Source organism: Fundulus heteroclitus, chromosome 20 (genome assembly GCF_011125445.2).
Source record: "Fundulus heteroclitus isolate FHET01 chromosome 20, MU-UCD_Fhet_4.1, whole genome shotgun sequence".
Taxonomy (NCBI): domain Eukaryota; kingdom Metazoa; phylum Chordata; class Actinopteri; order Cyprinodontiformes; family Fundulidae; genus Fundulus; species Fundulus heteroclitus.
Window position 1 is genome coordinate 16,315,023 of NC_046380.1, and position 21,054 is coordinate 16,336,076.

Consider the following 21,054-nt stretch of genomic DNA (forward strand, 5'->3'; position numbering starts at 1 on the left):
GTTGCAGGTGAACCCTAAGAGAATCAATGGAGTATTCTCAAGAGGACGATGACAGTTTTAGAGCCCCGCAATGTGGTCCAGCAATGTAGCTGTAAGGCACTATCATTAAAAATGAACAGAATCGTCTTAACTCAGTGGGTTGTGAAATTGTATATTTTCAATACACTGTACAAGAATACAGGTAACTTCATCGTGACTTTCCAACATTTCATCAGGACCAACTGATCCTGCTTCATGTTTCTATTTGCAAAATGCTAAAATTAGAGATCATTTTGTTGTTGTTTTCTTCAAGTTTACAAGTGTGCCATCCCTTTAAACTATTCGGCCAACCCCCTGATGAAGTGTTCACTTGTGGCTCAAAACGTTAGTCCCATGAAGTTTCCACAATAAGCTAAAAGCTGAACTGTGAACTCCAGCCCTTTCTGCTTTTTCAACTTCTATGTCCTTCAGCTGCTCAGCTGTTGGATGGCGCATAGAGTGCCTTTTTTTTTCCTGATAGGTTATTTCACAGCATTTGATGTAAACATGTGGATGCATTTGAAGGCAACATGTCAAACGCACTGCTTTCATGGAAGAATAAAAATATGTCAGCCAAGATACCAAGGAGAGAAATAGCCCGAGAACATAATCCTAACTGAAGTGTGGGTTTGGCAGGATCACGTTGTGTGGGTGTTTTGTTTTGTAGAAGAGACTGGTGCACTTCACAAAATAGATGGTATCAGGAGTAAAGAAAATTATGTGGAAATATAGACATACCATATTAAGCTATAGTTTTCCAAAAAGACAAGGACCCTAAGCATATAGACAACAAATTAGTTAAAAAGTGGATTAAAAACCAAAAAACGTGTTAGAGTTTGATATGAAATTAGCACAAAGAGCTGAAAAGGTGTATGCTTTTAACCTGGTTCTGTTACGCCAGTTCTGCCTGAAGCAGCCCCAGAGCCACATGTGGCTTTTTAGGCCCGCCACAGTGGATCTTTGTAACTTTGGCTTAAAGGTAGAAAGTGGAAAAATCAGGTACAATAATAAAAAAATAAAAATGTGTTTATAAAATTAAACATGTTAAGCTCTATTTGAGCATAAATATTTCCTTCTCTCCTTTTAAGCATTTGGTGTTTTGTCTTTGCTCTAAAACTTAAAATGAGATATGAAATTGTGGTTCCTCAATGTAATAGGCAGTAGATTGTATGCTTACAAATTATGTACCAGGAGCCCAAGTCACACACTTTAAAAGACAACTCTACCTAATAGTAAGAAAAATATATATATTTAAACATCTGACATTGAAGAGAGTTAAAATAAATTTAGCTAATAGGAAAAAGTTGATAGTCTTAACTGACATGAAGCAGAAAAAAAATAATGCTATATGTATTCTTATAGTGCAGATAAATACATGGTTTCAACTAAATATATGAGTTTCACTTTTTTAATTGAAATTATTGACATAGAAATAACCTTTTGATTGTTTTCTAATTTAGTGACGTTCACATGTATTTTGTGTCAAAATATTTTTTTTCCAAATCAGGCTAATTAATTATTGAAATTTATTTGATCATTTGTGCAGTAGAGGAACACATATTCCACATAATTTTTTTGTTTATTTTTAATCTATTAACAGATATAAGAACTCTCAATGAATAAACTTATGTTTTAATTTTTACTGACCCCCTTCTGAGCCAACTTTTATGTAACATCACTTATGTATCACAAGCTTTTCTATGTGACTGTCACAGATATGTTGTTATTAAAAGTCATTATCCTGTCTCACTGTCTGTTTCATCTCTGTGGGAACGGTTTCTTGACTTGTCTGCCTTGGTTATTTTTGTTGTTATTGTCATGTATGTCTTCATCATAGGTAAAATGCAAGATGGCAATATGGAGAGCAACCAGATTAAAGGTAACTAAATAATATGTTTACCCCCCCAAAACACACACACACACATGCACTACTTCCTCGTCACACGTTGTCCCCATAAATGGTGTGTGGTATAAGCACTGGGTCAAACCAGGTGGAAATTCTTGTGTTTGAATTTGTCATTTATTTTATCCCACTTATTTCTTAGAAATGGAGCTAGGCTGTTCTAATTCAGTAAACATTCTGACGACGTTGGAGTCTAACACTGGTTATGCCCCGTTTTAGACTCTGTGATGAGATCAAAAGCATTACTTGACCCAGGTTTATGACCCACAATCCCTTTAGGTTATAACCCCCACCCCTTAACTCCCTCATTGCCTGTCACTGATGTGTTGTCTGTGGTCTGATGTTCCCTTGTTCTCATTTTGTTGTCAGCTCATCTTGTTCTTTCTGATACAACAACAGCCTGTCGCCTTGCAATTCTGTGTCTAGCTCCCTCTAACTACTTTACTTTTCCTCAAAAACATCTAAGATTTCTCTCTCAGCATTGATTTTGGTATAAATATTCTTTTCACTGTTTCGTTATTTTTTGTCTGACAGTTTGGTTTGACACGAAAGAAAGTTATCCTCCGTTCCTGTTTTTATGGGATGTGATTTTCTTATTATTGCAGTCTATGATGAAAATAAAAATAAAAAATAGGTCACCATTTCTCTGAAAGAAAGCAACTCAATATTTTAAAAGCTGTAACCAGTAGTATATTCATTGATTTTGTTTTGTTTTTTAACCCTGTAGATATATATTTAAAACCAGATATTTATATACACGATGTAAAAACACACACTACCTTTTTTGTATTCTCACAACAATGCAATCAGACTAAACTTGTCCTGTGTTAGGTCAGCTAGGGTTAGAATTTGCTTAGTGTAAGAATTAGTTTTTATTGCTTTTATTTCAGATTTTGATATACACCATAATTATTATGCCTTTAAACCATTTGGGAAGATTTCATTGCCTGTAAGCTTCTTCTGTTGAGGCAGACACATGAATGTATTTTAAGGGAACACCTCAAACACACTGCTTCCTTGTGTGACTTCATGAATTTAAAAAAAAATAAATCAGTTGAGATATCAGGAAGAGACTTGAAGTCCACTTGAGGAAGTGGACTTCATCAAGTCTGATTCGTTCTTGTGTAAATCCTCCATATCCCTGAAGGTGTCTCAGGGATATGGAGGATATCCAGCCATCATACTGTCCAGGAAGGAAACTAATTCTGTGTCCCAAAGATGGACCTAGTTTGGTGTGATATGTGCACATCAACTTTAGAACAAAGTAGAAGACCTCATGAAGAAGTTGGCTGAAGCTAGTAAACAGATGTCATTATCCACAGTGAAACATGTCCTGTAATGACATGAGCTGATGTGCTGCTCAATGAAGAAGACATTATTCCAAAAGGAACATAAGAAACACAAACTGCCATTTCCAAATTAACTCAGAGACAAATACTTTCATCTTAAGAGACGTCCTTTCGTCTGATTCAGCGTTATGCAGTGAGAATGAAAAGGTTATGCACCTTTTACACAGTCTATTTAAATAACTGGTTTTAACTATACAGTATTATATTTAAAGAGCTAATTGACTCGAGTAGTACTACTAGCTCTAGCATGGTCAGCCTGTGCTTTTATGTGTATTATAACCTGTTCTGGTAAGTTTAGCCAAGCATGTTTAGTTGACATTATTTTTCTTTGGTCACAGAAAGCTCGGTCATGCATAATAACATGCTAAAATATGAAGTCCACTAAGCTTACAAAGGACAGCAGAAATATGGGCTTTTAACTTATTCATACTTACAGTCTAGAAATTATTTATACAGTTACTGTGCCTGAATGAAGATTTTATTTAGAATTAATCTGCTACAAAATTGAACCAGATGTCACCTTAAGATAATCCATATATGCCCTTCTTTTGTTCTAATACCAGACATTTCACATTTGCCTAATCATAGCTAGAAAAATAAAATGCACAACCACAGACTGAGACAAATGTTAAACGTTAAAAGAATTTTTTTAAGACCATTAATGCAAGCCTCATTGTGATAGGAGAATTAAGATTTAATGATTCTTGGTAATGGGTTGCATTAAAAGATAAGGAAATAATGTGTGTGTCGGGGGGTATACAGATGAAGACGGAATAATAGCAGAATTCTATTACTCTCTTCATCCATCAGTATTTTTTTGTCATTCATTATTTATCTTTTGTAAAGTACCTTATATTTGCCACAACGTTAAATATTTTATGTAGTTTAAGGTTGATAGATAATCTATTGATTTTTAACTGACAACAGAGATGATATATTCTTTCGTGTAACATGGGTGTAACATTATGTGTTTCAGAAAATGGTCTTTGACTACCACTATGATCTGGACATTTATTTTCTAGTGGTAGCAGTCCTTCAGCTTATTCCCTGTTTATAAATCTTCAGTTTATTAAAGGTTGTGATGATATACATAAAATTACCTTGTAAAATTGGAAAGGAGAAGCTTTCAACATCGCTACCAACGAGCATATTCTGCTGATAGTCAATGATGACATCATTGCTGTAAAAATTATTTCATTTATGTAGATTTAATTAACTGATTTAAAATTGTTCTGTAAAAGACATGCTTATATAGATGTGTATTTCTTGGTTAAGAATCTATGGCTAAGATATATTTCTTGTATGGTTTTGACGTGCTTTGCAAAAGTATTCTTACTCCTTTCACGTTTTTGAATTTTGTCAAGTTACAGTAATTCATCTATATGTATGTGATTGACCAACACAAAGGAGTGAATATGTTCTATAAAAGTCTCAGACGTTTGTTAAAAAACATTACTGAACAAATACCATCACAAAGGAACACACCAGCAATGTATATAGAAGTTCACAGCATGCACAGACTATGAAAACATATCCCAACCTTAGAACATCTCATTGATTGCTGATTAGTCCATCATGTGAAAATGAAAAGGCAGTATGGGACACCTGCAAACCTGCCAAAGCTTGGGTGTCCGCCTAAAGTGACACTATGGGCAAGGAAATCATTAATCAGAAAAGCAGCTAAGAAGCTCACGAAGAAGTTGTATATATCCACAGCTCTTATGGGAAATTCTGTTGACAAAACAACAGTCATAAACCATAATAATCTGTCCTTTGTACAAAAGTGGCCCCAGGCCATGTACCGGAGTCAGCAAAAATATAGAAGGTGTCCTGCTCAGATGAGACCAGAAATATTTTAGGCCCAATGCAAAATATGGTAAAAAACAAACAAACAAATTAAAGCTTCCTGTTCCCGTTAATACAGCGTCCCCATGGTGAAAAAGGGCAGTGGCATCATGCTGTGGGAATGCTTTCCTTCTAGAAGGACACAAATGGATGTTCACATTCTAGCAGGAGAATAACCCTTAACATACAGCCAGAACTACAAGTAAATTATTTAAATCAAAGCATATTCATGTGTTAGACTAGCCCAGTTCAGGTACAGACCTAAATCCAAATGGGAATCATTGGCAAGATGTGAAAACTCATGTACATAAATACTCTCCATCCCAGTTTCTCTAAGCTGCAAAGCTAGCTAGTTAGAGACATAGCTGAACAGACATGCTGCTGTAATTGCAGCAAAGTTGCATTTGACATACCGTATTTTTTTAACTATAAGTCGCTCCAGAATATAAGTCGCATCAGTCAAAGAAATGTGTCATAAAAAGGAAAAAAACATATTTAAGTTGCACTGGACTATTCGCATTTATTTTGACATTTATTTTAATTTTATTTGAGCTGCACCACGCAACGCTCACGCTGCGTGAATGCATACTGAAATGCATACTGAAACAATATATGAACAAGTGTTCAGTCTTTGTTGTCTGTAAATTGTTAAAGATTGGGTTTACCAGCCTGCTGTTACATGTCTATTGAAAACCCATCTTTCCCCAGTTCCGGATTTGGCCGCAAGTGAGAAGACATTAATCAAGAGGTAGAACAGTTTAAATGCACATTTAATTCATAGAAATTAAATAAGGAGACAGAGTTTACATTACCAATCAAGATGATTTCACTACGCGGTCGAGAAGTCTGTCTGAAGTAAGCTTTGGACAAAGACTCTTTTTATCAACTTTAAAACTCCTCCTGCTCGCTCAAAGAGGAGGAGGACTGACCCCCTCTCCTTCTGACCACCCCCACGGCAATAAAACTCCCTGTTATTCTACCCAGCAACAGAGAGGGGAGACACCCCTACTAAGATATATTTTTTAATTCTCAACAAAGTTAATATTTCAATTAATTTTTAAGTGGTACAGGATAGTTTTCACAAGCCTAGCGAGCCCTCATGTGCATGTAGACGATAATGTTTACTTCTTGGTTCATACTGGTCAATATGAAGTACCATTTAAAACTGAGATATAAGTCACACCTAGATATAAGTCGCAGGATCAGCCAAGCTATGAAAAAAGTGCAACTAATAGTCTTAGAAACACGGTAGTATTGCTTCTTTGGGGTTGAAAGCAAATTCTCACCACACTTGTCAGATTTTTATTCGTAATGTTGAAAAAAATATTGTCAGTTATGCACTGCTTTGTGTTGGTCTATCAGATAGAAGTCCCAAAGTTTGTGGTTGTGATGTAACAAAATCTTAAAAATCTTATAGGGTATGAATAGTTTCATTAGTAATTCATTTCCTTAATCAAACAATAATGAATTGCAGAAATTTACATAGCAAGAACAGAACATAAATGATTACAAATTTCAATGCAGTTGAAAACGCTACCATATTAAAAAAAACTGTGCATTTGCTGTTTTTGTTAATTGTTATAGTTTACCTTAGTTGTTTTAAAGGGTTTTAATTGTTTTAATGCGTTACGCTTTAGTAATTGCTTGTTTTCAGGTTTATTTGTGTTTGTGGGTAAAACATCTTAATCTTCCTCGTGTGCTTAAAATTAATTATGTAAAATATTTTCTTTCAGTTATAATCCTTCAATATTGAACAAACCTCTGTGTGGGTAATGCTGTGTGGGTTTTCACACATATTTAATTGTCATTCTGTCTTAAGCTATGATTTATTCTTTGATTATCTAAAATACCAATTTCATGTCAGTACTGGTTGTCCCAGAGAAAGTATCGCACTTAAGTGTCCCTCCTAATCGTGTAATTTTTTTTCATTCAGTCACCAACAATGGATTTCTTTTTTTTTTTTTTTATTTCTTCTGGTGTTTACAGTGAAGAAGCAGGATGGAGCAGCTGCCATGGAAATGCAGCCTCTGAAGAGTGCTGAAGGGGGAGAAACTGACGAGAAGGAGCGGAAGAGAGTGTCAGCTCCAAAGAAAGAGAAGTCTGTGCTACAGGGGAAACTGACCAAACTAGCTGTCCAGATCGGCAAAGCAGGTACAGCAAATTGCACCCAGACACATCCATCACTCATTCAGGCAGAAAATCAGCGACAACAAGGTTCTGAACCATCATCCTGTCCATCAAGTAAATATGATGTGTGCAAAGAAGGCGCAGTTTGCAGTTGCTTGGAGGAATCAAGGCTGTGAAGAAGAAAAACTAAGGTGTCTGAATTATAGAACTCTAAAAGCCTATTTTAATTCTGAAAGGCCTGCCCTTGAGGGACTTGACAATTCTTGACTGTGGCACTTGGGGTTTGGTATTCATTTATCCTAATCAGTTATTTTTCCTAGTCTCGTTTAAAGAAGTGGCATAGACAGGTTTATCCCAAGTAAAAGTTTGTAAATCAGAATGTTCTCAATATACTGTATCTGACTTGGTGTGGGGGTGTTTGAACCAACAAGTAGAGAAAATTTTGTAGAGAATTCCTTAAAGTAGTGCTTGTTTTTAGCGTGTTTTTTGATATCAGAGTTAGAAGCCTGAGTGATAGAATGGGGACATGGTGTCAGCACAATAAAATACCACGAACGGATTAGCATAAAAGGTGTTGCTCTTGGCTCATATGGGATTTCTAACGAATATCTGCACTTTAAGACTTGATCTCACTTCTATGAACCTTTTTCAACATTTTGTCTATTTTGACCAGAAAATAGCAAAAAAAAAGGTGAATACCACAAGGATTTTTTTATTTTGTATTTGTTTTAGGTAGAAAGACCAGGAGTGATTTAGGTGATGGTAATGATGTTATCTGGACACATGAGGGTGTATAAGACACACAACACAAAACCAGGAAGATTGAGCTGAGTTAGCAGTCAAATAAGCAGCTGTCACCTGGTGATTGGGATTTTGGCTGTGATTTGAGAAGAAATTAGCATTTGCAGGTATTTTGCTGAGAAATATGTTATCTGTGATATCATTATAAATAGAGACTTCAATATAGTTTTAATAAATCATTTTATCATCGTGCGCTAATGTAAGCAAACAGTTCAGTTACCTGGAGCAGTGGTATTTACAGCATCCCCTAAAACTATTTCCTTTATTAATAAAAAATATAACATGAATGGGCTCAGAATGAATATTGTCCCTCAGCGTTTCTTAGGACTGAATGAAGCGTTATAATATAGTCATCAATAACATAGCCAGTTAAGAGCACATAATTGCTTTCCTTCTGACTGTGTCAACACACCCTTTTTCCCCCTTTTGCTTAATGTTTAATTCTGAGGATAACATGATGGATTATTTACATCTGCAAGTGTGCTCACAGCTTGTTTATCAGCTTAACTTGGATTCTTGGGGCATCTTTTAGCTGAAATCAAAATTGACACAGGAAGCAGAGGGATGCTTCTTCAGCAATTGTTGATGTGATGTATACTGATCAGTTCATGTATAGTCCCACTATTCTTTAATGTTTCAATGAAAACTTAATATCACAACATTTTGGCATATTTTTTAACAAAGCAAACCAGCAGGCTAACAGAAAAAAACATGTTTTTTGGGTGGTATAATAATACCAACTTCTTCATACACCTCACTTTGCTAAGAAAGTAGGTTTAGTCCTTCCCCCAAGATAATTTTAAATAAATGATAAGAGTGATGGTCTTATGGTGCGTTCCGACCAACTTCAGTGTCCGTGGCATGAACGGTGGATTTACATATTATCCCTTTGCAAATTGCGCGGTAAAGAGTGGTAAAACGGCCCGCGGTATGGACCGCGCAGGATGAGCGCTGCTGTAGCCACGGTCCAGGTGGAATTCACAGCTGTGGTTACTTTCGCTGCAGTTAGAAAATCTGAACTTTTCTGTCAAATCACAACCAGTCAGGGACTGGTTGTGGTTGTCACACACGGTGAAGGAGTGCAGCAGAGACAAAGTTTTCTTCAATCAAAACAAGAGATAGAAAAATTAAGAAGTAAGGAATGCTCTTTAAAGGTTTGTGGGTGACTTTGAAAAAAGCCGTTCTAATTTAGCTCTTAAAAGGACGGTTAAATCATTCATTCTCTCGTAGCTCCAGAACTGGACCGACCAGCCGACACTTCTGTGGGCGGGTCGGATAATCTGTCTGTCGGTCTCCTGCTCTGCTCTCTCCCACTGCTTCTGCCTGAGCTCCATGGCGGGCGTGGCCAGCCAGCACTTCTGCAGCCGAGTTGTGTGCTCTGTGTACCGGCCTCTTGGTCTGCTCTCTCCCACTGCTTCTGTCTGAGCTCCATAGCAGGGACGCCAGCGCTATTGTTTGGTTTTCCCCATTAAATGCAGCACTGTCACTCGCTTGATAAAATCCCGGTCCACCATGTTGAGTTGAACAGACAAGCGGATAGAAGCTCCTCCTACTTGATGACACTTTGACTCGCGGTGCAGGCGGAAATTTTGTAGTCACTGGGTCGGTCGGAGGGCACCATGAGCCTGCTTTGCTTCTTCATAACCTGGGCAACTTGACAGAATTGATGCAACCATGATTGAAGAAAATCCTGAAGGAGAGTGTCCAGCCATTTGTTTGTGTCTTTCAGTTTAACAAAAGAACAAAAGCAAACAAGGAGGTCCACCTCTAAATGGCTAAAAAATTAAGGTTTTGGAGTGGCCTAGTCAAAGTTCAGACTTAAAGCCAAATTAGATGCTATTGCCTCACCTTAAACAGGCCATTCATGCACAAAAACCCCATGCTGAATTAAAGCAATTGTGCAAATAGGAATAGTGCTTCCCATCTCCCCATAGAGATGGGAAGCACTGATTGCCAAATGATGCAAACACTTGAAAGCAGTTGTCACCAAAGGTTGCACAAACCAGCGTTTAGACTGAGGGGAATTAGTTTTCCACATAGAGCCGGGATGGTTTCGGTAGTTTTTTCGCTTTCATTTTGTATTTAATATTTAGTTATACTTTTTTGATATTGAAATGGTTTTGGTTGGTTTTAGGTGTTACAACAAAACAAAAAACGGAGAGTTCTGTAAGGGGCAGATACTTCAATACAGGGTTGTAGTTGTTACTACAGTTGCCACACAACAGCAAAGGGACAAGTTACTGTTGCTTGGCTTTGCAGAATTCCCATAAATAGGTCCAGGGCTGTCTATTTACTTAGCAAACACATGCATGTTTCAGTAGGTTGCAGGAATCTTTTGATGGATTTCCTAGTTAAACTATTGATAAGATCAAGATTTACTGAAATCAGCTAAAAAGGTTCTCCTCATTAGTTGGATGTTATTGTAAAAAAGATATAATGATCTGATGGACATAAAATATTATGAACCCAGAAGAAGTTGTACAGTGTGAATGTAATTTAGTATACATACAATAAGTATGTAAGTTATTCCATTTCAAGAAGTTGACACCAATGAAAACTACTGTCTTGCAGTTTTTAGATGCATCCTTGTGCCAGCATGACAGAATCCAATCAATTGCTCATCGTCAGACCTCTTTAAAACTTTAAGACATGCTGGGAAGGTTATTTAGCTATTTAATTCAGATGTGTTGGACAAGGGATGAATTTAAAAGCTGAAGGAAAGTATATTTCAATGACTGGAGTTGGAGACCCCTGTGTTAGACTGTTCCTGGAGCATCCAACATTCAGTTAAAACGATCATTAAAAGGCGAGGCAAGTTTATTTATAAAGCACTTTTCAGTAATAAGACAATTCAAAGTGCTCTACATGAACAAAACAAAAAACAAACAGAGGAAAGAAAAGGATTACAGAGACACAGGGAAAACATTACAGAGGAAAGTTACAGCATAACACAGGTTGGATTACAAACTTCCGCATTAACATTTGAAGGCAACTCTAAACAAATAGGTTTTTGGTCTTGATTTAAAGGAACTCGAAGTTTCAGCACTTTTACAGTCCTCTAGGAGTTTGTTCCAAATAAGTGGACCATAAGAACTAAAAGCTGCTTCTCCGTGTCTGGTTCTGGTTCTGGGTATGCAGAGTAGACCTGAGCCAGAAAACCTTAGGGGTCTGGAGGGTTGATACACTGACAACATGTCTGTGATGTATTTTGGTGCTAAGCCAGAAGTTACCAGGTACAAAAGATGCATTCATTAGACCTCATTAGTGAAGCTCAGTAGAGGTGGATAATGGCCGTTGGATGAAGTTGGGTGGTTGTGTTCTGTAATTTCCTTGCGTATGATGTGTACAGATGTTACAGTGACCCAGGGTTTCAACCAGTCCAGGTACAAGGGAAACTACACATATAGCACCAACCTCCATAGTTGTAAAGAGTTTACCTTATAGATAATTGTACAGACCCCACAATTGCCCTGTTGCCCTGAATCATTAGTCAAGGGTTTAATAATCTTCTGTATTTTCTCTTTCATCATTATTTTTCTCACTGGACACCTTCTTCATTTCTTCCAGGTTTGCTCATGTCAGCCATTACTGTCATCATCTTGGTCCTGTATTTTGCCATCAACAACTTTGTTTTGGAGAAGCGTCCTTGGATGCCAGAGTGCACTCCCATCTATATCCAGTACTTTGTGAAGTTTTTCATCATTGGTGTGACTGTGTTAGTGGTGGCTGTGCCGGAGGGGCTGCCACTGGCTGTAACCATCTCCCTGGCATACTCAGTCAAGGTAAGGAAAAGCAAGGAAGTGCTGCATGTAATTAGTTAGTTAAAATGACCCATACTTTAAATGGTTTGAACTGTCATTTTTTAAATGACTATTATGGATTATGTATCCCAAAAACACAATGAAATTTTATGTATTGAAATTTGATGTTGCTAATTCTTACCACAACGTCAAATTCATAGCATCAAAACAGTTCAGATACTATCTGGATTTTTTCTTACCGTCTAATTATGTTTCTGAATAGACTGTGAAGATACAGACAATAGATAATTTAACGACTGTCACCAGTGAATAATTAAGCAGTGCATGTGCCTGAAGGGCTATTTTTAGCAACAATTTGGTTCATGTTTTCAACTGTTTTAAGGTGCATTCATGTATCCTGCCAACAGAAAATGATGAAAGACAACAACCTTGTGCGTCACCTGGATGCTTGTGAAACAATGGGCAATGCAACCGCCATCTGCTCCGACAAGACAGGCACGCTAACCACCAACCGCATGACAGTCGTGGAGTGTTATATAGGAGATGTGCACTACAAAAAAATTCCAGATCCTGGCGTAATCCCACCCAAATCTTTGGATTTACTGGTCAATGCCATCGCTATCAACAGCGCCTATACCACAAAGATACTGGTAAGCTTCTCTCATAATAGTTTGTATTACCCAGTTCCACAGCTGGCCCGTGATTTAAATACAAAGGTTACCAGGTGTTACAATCTTTGTATAAAAATCTAAAGTATAAGGAAGTTAAAGCAACAATATGTAACTTTTTGACCACTAGGTGTTAAACCTGACAGTTCCAGGTTTACCGCCCCTGTAGGCTACTAGCATGTGGTAGCTCTCTTGTTTGAGGGGTGTTCTAGGTCATATGACTTTCTGAGTTATATAGCTGGATTTTTTAAAGGGCAGCCCACATAGACAGGCATCAGTACAAAAATATCAAATTAGGCTAATATGTGGGTCAAAGGTTATGTATTGGGGCTTTAAATTGACATTTTGACAAAATTGTACTTTTTACTTTTACTCAGAATTTAATATTTTGGGAAAAGTGTAGTATTAACTTATCCAGTCTCTGCTCTGAGACCATATAATGAGACCAGGTTTGCAGTGTTCTCATCTTGGGAAAGTCAGTGTCCTTGGCTGCCGCTTTAGATTCACCAGGCATTCACTCAACTTGTCACCTTGAGAACGATTGTGTAATTTTGTCTTATCAGAATGTTACTGAATCCAATCTGTCTAAGTGCTGGAGATGGTCTTAGGTTTACAGTCAGTGCAGTAGACAGAGATTTTTGTCTAAGTAAGCTGGACATGCATGCAACAAGAAACAGACTCGTACGACACATGTGCTCCTCAGGTATTCTAAGACAGTCGGACTACATGTCTGAAACATTATGGGCCTGATCTTCAAAGATTCCAAATAACAACTGATATATTGTGTGGGCAGAAAAACAACTGCGCAAAACTAAGTGGGCTTCTTGTGGCTGATCTACAAAGATAGGGTCCGCAATGGATAAAATGTAGAGGATGGAATTGGTCCACAGCATTTAAATAAATAAATTGTGAGTACGATTGGCAGTTTAAGAGCTGCTGTAAAAGAAAGAGGAAGATCAAATCCTTTACATAATCTTTGCAAACAACTGGGACACACAAAACCGTTTTTAATGAATGGAGAACTTCTGCTATTAAACTTCTTCTTAGAGACGATATTATTATTAAAAAATAAAGGAAAACATTTTTTGTTTTGTTTGAAGAAGTTCTGCAAAACAGAAGAAAAAATATTTTTTTTTATGTCTGAGATTAATAAGAAAGTATTACAGCTGACAAATTAGACATATCCCGGTTTATCATTATTTTACCAGTTCGTGTTTCAGTGACGGTGTCAAATGCGAACTGAGCGGACTCCCTCCAGTCATCGGAGGTAATAATGATAATAACTACAGTTTGTCCTGTAATTGGCAGGTTGCCGGTTCGATCCCCTGCTCCGGCTGTCTCAGTTATTGTGTCCTTGGGCAAGACACTTCACCCGCATTGCCTGCTGAGAAAGGATGGCAGCCCCACCTTTGCCAGTCTGCCACAGGGTGACTATAGCTGGTGATGATTCTCAGTCATCCAGGTCATGATCAATCCAAAAAAGGTTAACAAATAAAACAACTGGACTTCTATTCTGAAGCTGAAGACGTTTCGCTTACTATCCAAGAAGCTTTCTCAAAATGTCTGGAGTAGTGTCAAGTTCCAAGCTTTATAGACCTGCTGGTGAGGCCTGGTTAGACCTTAGATTCACATGTAGATTCCCCTGGAGGTGATCGCCCCTCACCACGGAGAGTCGTTAGGCTCATCGTTAGCCTGGCTCCCAGGAGGAATGTTGTGGTCACATGGATGGAGGTGTGAATTGGGGTGAAACTTGGCAGGAATCAAACCTATCACTGTGTTGTAAGTTTTCGAAAGTTGAAGCCTGAGTCCTCCTCCTTTATTTCAATTCAATTCAATTCAATTTTATTTATATAGCGGCAATTCATGAAACATGTCATCTTAATACACAAAATTGTTTTTCTCACTTTATGTAAATGGCTTCCTTCACCCCTCTCTCAAACCATCTGTTTTCTCTGTCCAAAGTGTGAACATTTTGGTCCTCAAAAGAGTGTCTTTTGTCCTTGAGGTGCAGGTGGACGGCTGAGTCTTGTCCGGAGGGGGTAGCTCTCCTGTGTTGAGCCATGCGTCTGTGGAGAGACCAAAGAAAAGGCTAGGGTTAGAGAAACCGAACAACATCTCTACCAACTCACCAGCGGGTCAAGGCGCCAGCCACCAGCAGGGAGCCTGATTGGGGGGAATGGGCTCCACCACTTAGTGGAGACCTGTGGTGTCCCAGGAGAGGGGGCAGTCCAAAACCCAACCTGACAATGAAACTAGTACACAGTCACGCAGTCACAGTCACACGTTCCCACCCTAATGCAAACATCCAAACATTCATAACCATACATTAGAATAGACACTTGCATTTACCACACATATCCTAGTGTATACTCCCAAGACAAGGCAAAGGCAAATTTATTTGTATAGCACATTTCAGTACAAAGACAATGCAAAGTGCTTTACATTATTATAACATAGGAAAATAAAACAGAATAAAAGCAAGTTGGAATAAAATGTAGAAAATAAATAAAACATGGGAAAATAGAAGCTAAAAGCAAATATTAAAAACAGTTGGACTACAAAGTTAAACTGATGATGTTTCAGTCGTGTCATGCTTTTAAGCCCATATTTTTCATCATAAAATCAAACTTTCCACCCTGGGGAAAAGATTGCGCCTGGAAATAGATGCCAGGTCCATGTACCGATGCCCCATATAGGGGTGTCTAGCCCCCAGTTTTGGTGATGTTTTTTTTTTTTTTTTTTTTTTTTTTTTTGCTGTCCTCTTCATAATTACAAAAATATCATACAAAATAGTTGTAGGGCACAGCTAAATGTTTTTATGTTACTGGTATTATATCCCAAACCTGTTGTGCAAGTCTTTCCTTAAATAACTTTTGCACAGTGGTGTCAGTTAAGCTGTGAATATAATTTTATGCCAATAGAAACAATACCATTTGGTATAAATACTGCCTATATTATTTAGATTATATTAGTATTGCACATACATAGTAACTTGACAGTGAAACATAAAAATACAAAAATGAGCTGCATAATTATTGTAGTATGTCACAATTATACTTGCTTTTGATAGAATTACTGCCAGGCACTAACATTTAAATTGAAAATGACAACTCTCTCTGTAGTCAAGTACCCATGACATTATTTTACTTAAAGGTGGAGTAAAGCAGAGGAACAAAGGGAAAGTAATATAGAAAATGACAGATTAATTAGGGAATCCAAAAAGCAGGATGGCGGAGCGAGATTTCTGAGTAATACTTAGTTTGTTCCTCTTTCCCTCCCTCAGCCGCCTCCACTCCTTAAGTGCCACTCCAGCCCTACAGTATGCTTGCTGGTGTGTTCTTATATAAGACACCAATCTTGTGGGATGTAGGAACGGCAATGGAAGTCTTTGATGGCCACCTCATAAAGACACAAAAACAAAGAGACAGGCTTTGATACCATATCAATCCCTCTAGTGCTCTCTGGCATCATAATAAATACCTAAATACCAAACTTTACTTCATAACTTCGGGGTTAAAATGCCATAGCCTTCCTTGCAGAGGTCCCTTTAACTCATCAGTCTATAACAGGCCATAAAACAATAAAACAACTGCACACACATATATTTAAATCAACTCCATTCAGTCCTTTTTTAGGATGAAACAAATTATAGCTGTGTATTATGATCTCTCATTACACCCTTCGATCTGCACAAGCATGCTGCAGTGACAAGTGGAGAAGGCCTTGTCTTCAGAGGAAAAATTTACTCATGTTTACACATAAAAAAGGTTCAGTACACAATATACCAGTATTGTCACACTAAAATTTTGCAAATGATATTGTGGATGTGTAAATCTACCCTTATTCATAAAATCTGAAAAAGGTGATCACGCTCTAGAATTTTGACACAAAAATTTCCCTTTGGTATCTCGTTCATTCAACTCATACATGGAAGACGAAGATGATCAGCTTTCAGAGAAATCACATCATTGGTGTAATTTAACACAAAAACATGCCACTTATAGTGGTTAGGAGCTACTCAGTTGAAAACAGTAACACACACCTATCGCTTATATACACATCTGTCACATCTCTGCTGGAGGTTCCCAGACCACAGGTGTGTGTTCCTGTAGCACAGTGGTGCGTTTATCATGGCTGTTTGAATGTCCTCAGAGCTCGATTTCATGTAGATTTGACCACCTGCTCGGGTCATTTTTCTGGTCACAGAAGGGAGAGGTAGATAACCTACATCCAACTAAACAAAATATGCTGTCTTTATAAAGGAGTAGCTTATTATTTAAAGGAGCAAGAAACAATTTCTTTCACCACCAGGTGGAGTTTGAGCATTGTCTGTACACCAAAACAAGATGTGTATCAAGCCACGCCTCTCTCTATCTTTGCTCCAGCACTCAGCACCCATTTCCCTTCGCACCCTTATTGCAAAGGATAAAAACACAGCTAAACAGCTCACCTTTCAGAGGAACATGTCAAGTGAAGAAGTAACTCATAACTTTAGTTATGAGTTTCCGATGGGCGTGCTCTCCGCCATTTTGTGCCTGGCGTGGCATTTTATGGGCAGGGAGGGGACAGCTGTTCATGTGCTGTGCATGCACGTATGCGCGGCCGGCCCAGCTGTGTAAACTAGAAGAGACTTTTTTTTTAAATAAAAAAAGCAAAATTATAGTTTTTTTTTTATTTATTTATATGATGTCAATCCAATGTTTTACTTTTGTTTTAACCTCCTAATTGACACAAACATGCATATTTACCAGTTGAATGTGGTGCATGATAAGCACTAAGCTAAAGCTTGTTTTGATTTATGAAGTTTTTGTTCTCCAAGAGATTGGAGAACAACAAAGAGAGCTGGTGTGTGACGTTTAACCATAGTCCATCTAAAAAAGATACCTTTAGTTCTTCACAAAACACTTTTTTAGTTCTGTCTATCTAAAATAATGAAATTTCGCTTATTGCTCCTTTTACAAAACATTTTGCAATGTAGATATAAGTCGAACCATAGAAGTTACACCATGTAAAGACAGTTTGCAGTTAAAAATGTCTTCACAATATTGTTCAGAAATAAGTTCAGTAGCATACAGCATCAAACAAATGTTAAAAACCCAAGAATAAAAAAAATCTTACACTTTTATTTAGAAAATTTTACAGTCTCAGCCATCCTTATATTGGACTGCAACCTGTTCAGAGGCTTTGTACAGCCACTCCAAAAGCTTGTTTGCCCCTTCAGTTTAGAATGGGCCAGAGGTGGGGTACATCTTGGACAGGTCCCCCCCCCCCCCCCCCACACACACACACACACACACACACATAACTAAGGACAATTTAATGTAATCTATTTACCTAACAGTCAGGTTTTGGGAATGTGGAAAGCAGCCAGAGTACCCAGAGAGAACTCATGCATGCAAGTGACAACATGTAAGCCCCATGCAGAACCCAAGACATTGTTGCTGCAAGGCAACAGTAAAATCTGGACTTCTTGTTATTTTTAAAGCAAGTAATGTAAATAAACGTGAAATAAATTAAAATTAATAGATAGAGAAAAGGCCTTGAATAACACCATAATGTGAGGTGGCACTGTCAAGCAAAGCCAGGATTAGATAGAGAAAAATGGAAGCGAGTAACTGCAGTCACATGACAAGCATTGTTATAATGGACTGTAAGGCTGTATTTCTGCTCCCAGCACGCCCAAGGGCTTAGCCTGGTTTGCCTGTCTAGCTGTCTGGAGAGCTACAATGTATTCTAGTCCTTCATGCAATAAGAGAACAAAATAGGAGAGGAGGCCAAAGAGGTGGGGAATCTCAAGAGACTGAAGAAATTTATAAGGTTGAGGAGAAAGTCATATAGAACTAGGCAAGAGGAGAGGAATGAGATGTGAAAGAATGTAAGAAGGGAGAAAATGGACATTGAGGCCCAAGTAAAGCAGTAAATAGCTGGTGGTGTGTGAAGAAAATTATAAGAGGGGAAGAAAGAACAGGAGGGATGGATTAAGGAGAGCCCCGGGTGGAATAGGAAGTAAAGTTGCCAGCTCTCCCTCTGGCATATGCCCCTGCCTGCAGGATCACCCAAGGACCAGGGAGAGGGCAGCTGGTCCTAAGCCACATCCAGGCCAGGACATGCCAGCAGTAGCCCTGTCATGCCAACACTCAGCGTTCCTTGCCAGTAACTGTGCGTAAAACCAACGTAAAAAAAAAAAAAAAACGCAGCAGGGTTTTTGGGAATAAAAAACTTGGTTGATTGGTTTTATCCCGTATTGATTAGCTTTAGTTGAATATTTTTCTCCCGCCTCAATTGTCAGTATTAAGCAATGACTATATTTCGGAATGTTAAATATTCTACTCTTAATCAAACACATTTCTCTAAAATTATTTAAAGCTGCAAGACAGACTGTGGTTATTTGTGGTTTTGTGGTTTAACCGAATGTTTAAGCTTGGAGCCAATTCCTCGAAACACCGCCGCCACCACCACCACCACCAGACAAGGCTGATGAGGCCATTTATTCCATCCTGTCATTAGCCAATGACAGGCAGTGTCTTCCTGATGTAATCAGTGGTCATTAGGAAGAGGCATTAATTCTGTTATTTAACACAAACTGTATAAAATATTTATTCTCCTGTCTGTGTTGGTGACACACAGCTGAACAATAACCAGATACATCCAATTACTTGGTGAAAATGGGCCTGTATTCTAATTGGGTTTTAATGATTAATGTAATTTTAGAGGACTTTCTAACCCCTCAGTTGTACATGCAGGTTCAGCATCCACAGCTGGAGAAACTGTAAAACTGTGACCGACGCAATGTTAATATTCACTGATGTTTGAGTTATTGTATTATTTGTGTTTTAAAAAGGGCCTCGGAAAGGTATTCATTAACCTTTATTTTTACATAGTTTCATTAATTTACCACTCTGTAAATTACAGTAGTCACAGTAAGGTATTCAATGTTGACATTTTCAGCTGACTCAACTTTTTTTCACAAGAGTGTTTTTTGGGTTATAACAAAGTGATAGAACCCCAAAAATATATTTTGTCAAATATAGTTTATCTATAATAATAGCTGTACTCATTTAGATTGTTTTGATGTCTTATCTTAACAAAAGTATTGACAAATATTATCAATATAGTAAATATGGTAATAAGACTAAGATAAAATACTACCCATTACCCTGAACAAACCATCTCCAGAGTGAAACATGGATGTGTCTGTAGTAGGGATCCTTTTCCTCAGCAGGGTCAGGGAACCTGGTCAGGGTTGATGGGAAGATGGTTTCTAAATACACAGCAATCCTGAAAGAAAATCTGTGAGAAGTTATAAGACTTGAGACTGAAGCATAAAGTAGGTTTACCTTACAGCAACACACTGAGTGCACATAAAACCAGAGCTACAATGGAATGGTTTAGATCATATCTATTTGAGAATGGCCTAGACCTAAATAAAATTAAATACTTATGATAATAGTTAAAAAGTTATGTTCATAGTTATGTTATTCATCCAATCTAACTGATCTTGAGGTATTTTGCAAGGGAAATTTATTAAAGATTCAGTCTTTGCATGTGCACAATTGACAGAGATTGACAGTGTTGCAATTACAACACAACTTGGTTCCGTTAAGCATTAACTTAGTTGGGGCTGAAAACACAAGGATACCAGATTGTTTGAATTGTATTATAAATCATCCATCCTTTGCATTACACGTGTTGGTCTCACAAATCCCTATAATCTGTCTACATTCAACCCCCTGGTTGAATGTAGCCAGATTGATAATCCTGAACATCATCAATCTGTGACTGCTCCCATCAATGCCATTCGGGAAAAAGAGGGACTTTCAGTATAACTTTCCGAGCTGTTTAGGGCAAAACAACACCTAGTGCCTGCCTACCTACATTTTCATCATGATATCAAATGAAAATGTTGCAAGCAGCAGGCGTTATTAGAAACCACAACAAGTCTGGTCAAGACACTTCTAGCTGTTCATCTTTCAAAGAGGCCTCCTGCACTGCCATGTTTATTTAGGTTCAACTGTGGGCTCAGCAGCTCTTGCTTTCCTTACAGCTGTATGTCCCGCCTTAAACCATAATACTGCAACGTGATTGGTCCACACTGTTTTTGGTTTAGTCCCGAAAGATTGACGGGGGACTGGGTCAAGATGGATTCCTTTGTGTTTGTGAATGGACAAATACCCTGAGAATTCAGCTTGCAGGCAAGGTTAGCCCAGGGGCAGAATGATAGAAGCGTTCCACATAATCAACGCCACTGGGCCCTCTGACCACCAACAGCAGGCAAAGCAAGCAGGGTCCAAACTGGCAACCCACCGGTTACATAACAAACTTCTAGCTCCTGTGCATCTGTCAACCAAAATGTTCTAAGGAAATTAATATCTTTGCAAGACACTGTGTTGCTGAACATTGTGAGCAACAACTGAATCACACTTTCAAAAGATATCAGTTAAAGTTCTGAAGAAGTTCTCATTGGTTAGGTTTGGTGGTTGCAAGGTAATCTAAAAACAAAAGTGTGTATTTAAGTTGACATGACAATGAATGACATACTTATAGCTTTTTTTTTTTTTAAAGTGTTCCAAGCACTGAAAAGA

General features: G+C 38.0%; 1 protein-coding gene across 17 annotated transcripts in view; it reads left to right on the forward strand.

Moving 5' to 3' along the window:
- Positions 1–21,054, forward strand: part of atp2b2 (ATPase plasma membrane Ca2+ transporting 2) — a 164,067-nt gene that overhangs the window by 115,713 nt on the left and 27,300 nt on the right. For 15 of the 17 annotated variants that reach the window (XR_002428548.2, XR_004933596.1, XR_002428549.2 and 12 more), the window contains 4 exons: positions 1,856–1,897; positions 7,102–7,266; positions 11,611–11,825; positions 12,212–12,454. Coding sequence is in view for 12 of the 17 variants with exons in the window: in XM_021319887.2 (XP_021175562.2) it covers positions 1,856–1,897; positions 7,102–7,266; positions 11,611–11,825; positions 12,212–12,454 (665 nt within the window). In the remaining 5 variants the exon portion in view is untranslated. The remainder of the gene's footprint in view (positions 1–1,855; positions 1,898–7,101; positions 7,267–11,610; positions 11,826–12,211; positions 12,455–21,054) is intronic. The other 2 variants (XR_004933597.1, XM_036152178.1) reach the window with 1 other exon arrangement.